Source organism: Corylus avellana, chromosome 2, assembly GCF_965113065.1.
Source record: "Corylus avellana chromosome 2, dhCorAvel1.hap1.2, whole genome shotgun sequence".
NCBI classification, from domain to species: Eukaryota; Viridiplantae; Streptophyta; class Magnoliopsida; order Fagales; family Betulaceae; genus Corylus; species Corylus avellana.
Window position 1 is genome coordinate 37,630,143 of NC_142491.1, and position 6,710 is coordinate 37,636,852.

At 32.6% G+C, this 6,710-nt stretch overlaps 1 protein-coding gene across 2 annotated transcripts; it reads left to right on the forward strand.

Annotated features, from left to right (window-relative positions):
* Positions 1-575: 575 nt before the first annotated feature.
* Positions 576-5,966, forward strand: LOC132181673 (peroxidase 3-like). 2 transcript variants are annotated; one of them, XM_088513648.1, is made up of 5 exons: positions 576-592; positions 3,746-3,941; positions 4,099-4,290; positions 4,418-4,583; positions 5,560-5,966. In XM_088513648.1, the coding sequence occupies exons 1-5, from the start codon at positions 576-578 to the stop codon at positions 5,964-5,966; spliced, it is 978 nt and encodes a 325-aa protein (XP_088369774.1). The 2 variants fall into 2 exon arrangements, with proteins under 2 accessions (XP_088369774.1, XP_088369773.1); XM_088513647.1 differs by lacking the exon at positions 576-592 and having other exon boundaries at positions 3,729-3,941.
* Positions 5,967-6,710: the final 744 nt, after the last annotated feature.

Sequence of the window (6,710 nt, forward strand, 5' to 3'; positions counted from 1 at the left end):
ACACTACATAGAGGGAATCTTAAAATGTGTATAATTGGTACGAATTTTGGGAGGGTCGAAAATTAAATTAATTAATAATATAGCTATTAAAAAACATTAATAATATGCAATCCAGTATATGTTCACTTTATCCGGAGAAACCCTAGCCCTCTTTCGATGCCATCCAAAAGGGGAAATCATCCTTCCTCTCTTCCCTTTTTTTTTTGGTTTTTGTTTTAAATTTTGTTTAGACTCCAGAAACAGTGCTCATCTTCCTATACGTGTCATTACACCGTCTTCTCCGGCGCCAACAAGTCCTGTAGACAATAGACGGTTTCCCTTCGGTTGGCACGCGACGGTTGTGGGTCGAACGTGCTAGAGCGTGGATCGCGTGAATCTTATGTGCTTTTGTGTGAGCTTGCCGTTGCTGTTTGTAGTTTTTTGTTTGTTTATATTGTTCTAACCTTCGAGTTGAGGAAGAATAATTTTCGGTATAAGGGCTTATTTCTCACGACCAGTTAAATAAAAATTTATTGTAGGAATATAATCTACCCATGTCTTAAATTTAGTCTGTCATAAGCAGATCTATGCCATAAATGAAGTTTGTACATGGGTGAGATCGGAGGTCATGAATACAATTTGATTGTTAGATTTTTCGATGTATCTACAACTTTGTAACCACATAATTTTTGCTTATGTTTTTAAGAGCTTTATGCTATGAATATTTTACGGAATGCGAATAGATTTATCTATTAAAAAAAATTATGACAATAATAATAATAAAAAATTATTATAATAATAAATTAATACAATATTTTTCGTTAGATGTGCAGGTGTTTGTTTCATTGATGCTATTATGCAAACTTTATGCAAATACGACCTACATTTTGATGATGTACCTAAGTTGATGCTTAATTCTAATTTTTTTTTCTTTCTTTTTATTTGATATAATTTTAACCTGAGATTTATTGGGACTCCACACAACCCTATCCTCTTTCAATTATTATTTGTTTTAAATTTCAAACTACATAAATTTTACATTGTTTACCAAGTTAGGTCACTCTTTAGATAATAAGAAGTCATTTAACAATTCAACAATTTGCGATTTTGTATTTTTTATTAGATAAATTCTTCTTACTTCAATCCTTCAACAATTCAAATTAATTGTTAACTCTTTTTTTTTTTTTTTTTTTTTTTTGAGAGCCTGAGAGGTATGTAATCAAACTTTTACGTTAATAAGCATTTATATTTAGATTACTCTTTTAAATTAATTGATTATGAATTTATATAGTTTTTGTTACATATTTTAATTATATGGAATATATAATTGTAGTTATCAGGCATTATGGAGAAAAATAATGATTATATTGAGCTCTAATCAAATTTTAAATTAACGTGATAGGTGTGACAAGATAAATTGTAAGATACATTTATATATTTTAAACAATAATTAAATTTTGTTAAATTATTTATTTATTTTATTAGTTATATTCTTTAATATCTTAATCAAATTTTGTTCAACTTTAATTTTTTTTATTGTAAAAAAAAAAAAAAAAGACTCTTCTGAATCAAAATCCTGACTCCGTCACTGATTGACGTTGTCATTTTTGTTTATATTTCGCTCTGTCTCTTTCATCTCACCATTCTCAAATGTTTCTAATCATATCAAATATTACAAAAATTAAAAAATTAACAAACTTTTTTACGAGTCTTAATTATTATTATTATTATTATTATTATTATTATTATATAATAGAAAAACAAGAAAGCATCTCAGTCGATCAGCATAGTAGGAAGACCAATCACCGAACCGTAATTTGAGGTTTGGCAAACAACTCCATAATATTCCGTTGACTATATCTAATTGAATCTTTTAGCGACCGCGACATAATGGACGAGACAATTTGATACCATCCAAAAGGTTGTTTCGAGTAGTACGCACGCATGCAATATATCTTCACATTAAATTAAAAAAAAAAAAAAAAAAAAACGAAAAATATGGAAAAGCTTTGAAAAGTTCGTCCCCATGGTTATTAATTTTGTTTTATTTTTAAAGTTGTATGCTTCTTATTGTATTTAATTAGTGCGCAATTAATTAGTGTCATTTGACCAAGAACTTATTTATTTATTTATTATTATTTTTTTTAGTATTTACTCTGTTTAATTATCATTCTTGTCCAACCGAAGAGGCAAAGACAAGAATGATAATTAAGATCTAGTTTTTCAAATTTAGATCTAGTCTCTTTAATTGGTTTCGCTTAGCTATGCGCCGGCCTACGTGTTCTCCGGCTCCTCAACTGTCCATCGGCGCAAAATAACTCCATCTCGTCCACTATGCGCCGGCTAGTGCGCTTCGCTTCCATCGCCTTGGCTGTTGAAGCTGTTTGTTGATTTTTTTTTGTGTTTTTGTTTTTTTTTTGAATAAGGGTTTGACTTCTCCTTAGATTGGCTTTCATGAGCAATCTTTGGGGTGAATGTTTTTATCCTGACCTTTGGGTTGAGGAGGATTAGTTTTGGTGTGAGGGTTTTGCTCTTATGACCTAGAAAATAAAAGTTGAGAATATGAGCAACTTATGTATTAGATTGAGTCTGTCTGGAGCAGATATGTTCTATAACTGAAGTTTAGATATAGGTTAGCGGATGTTGAAATCATAGATATGATTTAATTATAAGATTTTTATGTTTGTCTCTATGACATTGTAATTTCATTGGCTATGATTTATTAGAACTTTATGCTCTCTGATCAGGGGCGGAACCACCCCTGACCTTAGGGAGTCTCCAGCCCCCACAAGCCAAGGGGTGGTCACCCAATTTTTTTTTTTTTTTTTTAAAAAAAAAAAAATTACCCCCCCAAAACTCAATATTCTAGTTCCACCCTTGATTTTTTTTTTTCAATAAATGAATATGAAAGCTTCCCCTTAAAAAAATAAAAATAAATAAATAAATAAAAATTATCATTCTTGTCCACTTGATATTATCAAACACTTGAAGCATACAAGTAGAACAAAATATCATGAAAGTGAGACATATTCGTATTTGTGTCCTCTCCCATGTATGCATGATGCATATAATTAAGGAGAGATATAATGAAAAAAAAAAAAAAAAAAAAACAAAGAGAGAAGAAAATGGTAATATTTGAATATTCAAACTCTCACATCATAAGAGAGAAAAACATTTATAAAAGGGAGCTAGTTAAGCATGGCCAGAAGATGCAACTAATTTGTCGACATTTGTGTTTTTTAATGACATTTTCACGCTCTTTTAAACTTATTTCAACATTTTTAGGAAAGAGTGGTTCTAACGGCTACCAGCAAGCAGTTTTTTAACTTTAATAAGGAAGAATTTCGGATCATTCCCCCCTCTAACTTTGGTTTCCCATCATTTTTTATAAGAAAAAAAAGAAAGAAAAAAGCATTTCTTTTACTGTACGTTAGAACACTACCAGCCGACATTTAACGATTTTTTTCTTAAATTTAAGAAATCAAACTACTTTTTTGACCTCTTCCCTTCAATAATTTATTCATATGTCTAATAGTACTTTTAACTAACACAAGGAAAGAAAGTATAAAAAATTAGTAAGACTAGTCAAACTCTCTCTCTTTCTCTCTCAAGTCTCATCATCAACTGACATTATCAAGTGGCCTTCTTGTGATGAACTCTACTGGGGGGGAGAAAGAAGACAGCTAACTCTGTATATATTTAAGGATATGCAATTAATGTAATTAGCAAAGAGAGAGAGAAAGAGAGAGATGAATAAAAGTTTGAGTTCCTTCTTCATCTCTATAGCAGTGTTTGGAGTTGTAGGAGTTTGCTATGGAGGGCCTTTGTGTGAAAACTTCTACAAGGACACTTGTCCCCTTGCCGAGGAAATCGTGAGGGACATCATTTGGAAACACGTGGCCACCAATTCAACTCTCCCTGCCAAGTTTCTGAGGATGCATTTTCATGATTGTTTCGTTCGGGTACAATATTAATTTTTCACATCTCTTTATCAAAACCATGCATGAAATTAACACATGCATCCATGCATGCATTCCCATGGCCATGTCTTTAATTACAGGATATCTTATTTATATATATATACATGTGTGTGTGTGTGTGTGTGTGTGTGTGTGTCAGGGTTGTGATGCCTCTGTACTGCTGGACTCTACACCAAATAACACTGCTGAGAAGGATGCAATTCCAAACCTATCTCTGGCGGGATTCGATGTGATTGAGGAGGTTAAGACCCAGCTAGAGAATACCTGCCCTGGAGTTGTCTCTTGTGCAGATATCGTTGCTTTAGCTGCTAGAGACTCTGTTTCTTTCCAAGTAATTAAGCCATTGCAAATATCATTTTAATATCATGTTAAATTACTATTTATTCTAAAAATGTAATCATTTCATTTATAATTAATGTAACTTGGAAGTGATTGTGGGTGATCCGTGATGATTGCAGTTCAAGAGATCAATATGGGAAGTGGTAACGGGTAGAAGGGACGGAACCATATCACGTGCTTCAGAGGCCCTGGCCAACATCCCGTCACCGTTCTTCAATTTCACCACCCTCGAACAATCTTTTGCCAACAAAAGCCTCACTGTTCATGATCTTGTTGTTTTATCAGGTAATGAGTCTATAAGATCACGAAACATAGACAAAAATAAAAATAAAAACTCACAAAAGTGTAAGCCATTGTGCTCACAAAGTTCTTAAAAAAAAAACATCATCATTTGATTTCATAAAAATGATAAGTTTTTGAAAGATTTGTGAAGACAACGTTTATCATGAGACAAACAAAGATGCAGTTTTAGGATTTAGACTGCCGACATAAGAAGATTGTAATGATATTCAAAACGGGCCAGGCTAAGATGAGTCATATAACCTCATTTCTTTTCAATATGAGCCCAAATGCAAAATCCAAAGGGCTGCCCGATCACTTCAAATTGGGTCAAAACCTGGTTTCAGGCTTTATGTATAGCTCAAACTCAACTTAACAACACTATTCAAAAAAATTTGGGCCCAACTGGACGGGATTGAGATCTATAATAATTGTTTGTCTGAATTGTTAGCAGTTTAGGCAAGTAATTCAAAAGAGTCCATATGGGATTCTTTGGGCTACCTGGCCACTTACTCGGACATATGAATCCCATATGACCTTTTTTGTACTACCTGCCTAAATTACTAGCAATTTGAGTAAATAATTGCCATAGGAGTATAAATTTCATTCAAACCAGTCTGGAATCATCAAATCCATTCCAAATGTCAAGTTTATAAATATTTAAAAGCCACATTAAATTCTTAACGTCATAACAATTAACTAACTTAGACTAAATTTAATGTGGCTTTTAAATGTTTATTGACACTTGACACTATTTTAAATGAGTTTGAGAATATTTCCTCTGGACCGGTTTGAAGAAGTTTTTGTCCTTAATTGTCATAGACCCTTATTCAACTAGACGGGTATTGGCCCAAGGAAGCCCAACTTTTAGTCTTATTTTGAAGATCTTTGGTGGGTATTTGCATTTCATACACTTAAGTTGGGGTGCTGTGTAATTTTATGGTTCCCATAAGATTAAGATTAATAGCTCTGTTTTGGGCAGGTGGACATACAATTGGTGTTGGGCATTGCCAATTCTTCAGCAACAGGCTATACAATTTCACGGGAAAAGGAGATGAAGATCCTTCTCTAAACTCAAACTATGCCTCCTTCTTGAAAACCAAATGCCAGAGCCTCTCAGACAACACAACAACTGTTCCAATGGACCCAGGAAGCCCCCTGTCCTTCGACAACAATTATTTCAAAAATCTGAAGCAAAATCAAGGCCTTTTCCAATCTGATGCAGCGCTTTTAACCAACGAAGGTGCTGCCAACATCGTTGATGAGCTGCTTGATTCTGATGATTTCTTCACAGAGTTTGGCCAGTCGATGAAGAGGATGGGAGCCGTTGATCTGCTCACGGGAAGTTTTGGAGAGATCAGGAAGAAGTGTAATGTGGTGAATTCTTAAATATTGAGAGTTTTTTTTTTTTTTTTTTTTTTTTTTTGAGTTATGATGATGAATAAGCATGCCATGTTGTCACTGTAAGGGCAGCCACGGTTACGTATATGTGGCTTTTGCATGCACCTATTATTATTTCAGAAACCTCATAATGCGTGATAATAGTTGGGAAACCTCTTAATTTCCTTTGAATCCTTAATCTCCCTATAACATATTATTAGACTTTAATATATATATATATGGAAATGTTTTAAAGAAAATAAGTTCTATCCTCCCAAATTATCACCCTTTTGGCAAGTGTCATGTTATCCTATGTAAATATAAGTTCACAAATCTAATAATTATTTATAAAATGAGATAGGTCAAACACATATAGTCCGATTAATGATGATCCATATAATTCCATCCTATTCCTAGTTGTTGGTCTTTATGTGGGTTGCAACATTTTTAACTTTTGTTTTCTTCAAATTTTTTTGTTTATGTTTTTTCTTTCATTTTTTGAATTCTTTTTCCTTTTTTCCCTATAATATTTGTCCATTTTTTTTTTTTTTTTTTTTTTTTTTTTTGGAAATTCTTTATCTTATGTGGAGTGTAGTTTTGTAAATTTTTTGTGCGAAAGAGAATATTGCAACCCCTATGGAATAAAGAGAATAGATTATTATTAAGGCACGGCAAATATGGTTGTAATTTGAAGAGGTAAATCTAATTTATCTAACTTTCAAACGTCATATTCTCAAGAGGTAGTTTAATTGG

Bases quoted from the DNA above. Each gene is read 5' to 3' on its own strand.
- LOC132181673 (XM_088513648.1), top strand. The intron at 4,291-4,417 runs GTAATTAAGCCA...TGATGATTGCAG, and splicing joins GAGACTCTGTTTCTTTCCAA to TTCAAGAGATCAATATGGGA. The intron at 4,584-5,559 runs GTAATGAGTCTA...TGTTTTGGGCAG, and splicing joins TGATCTTGTTGTTTTATCAG to GTGGACATACAATTGGTGTT.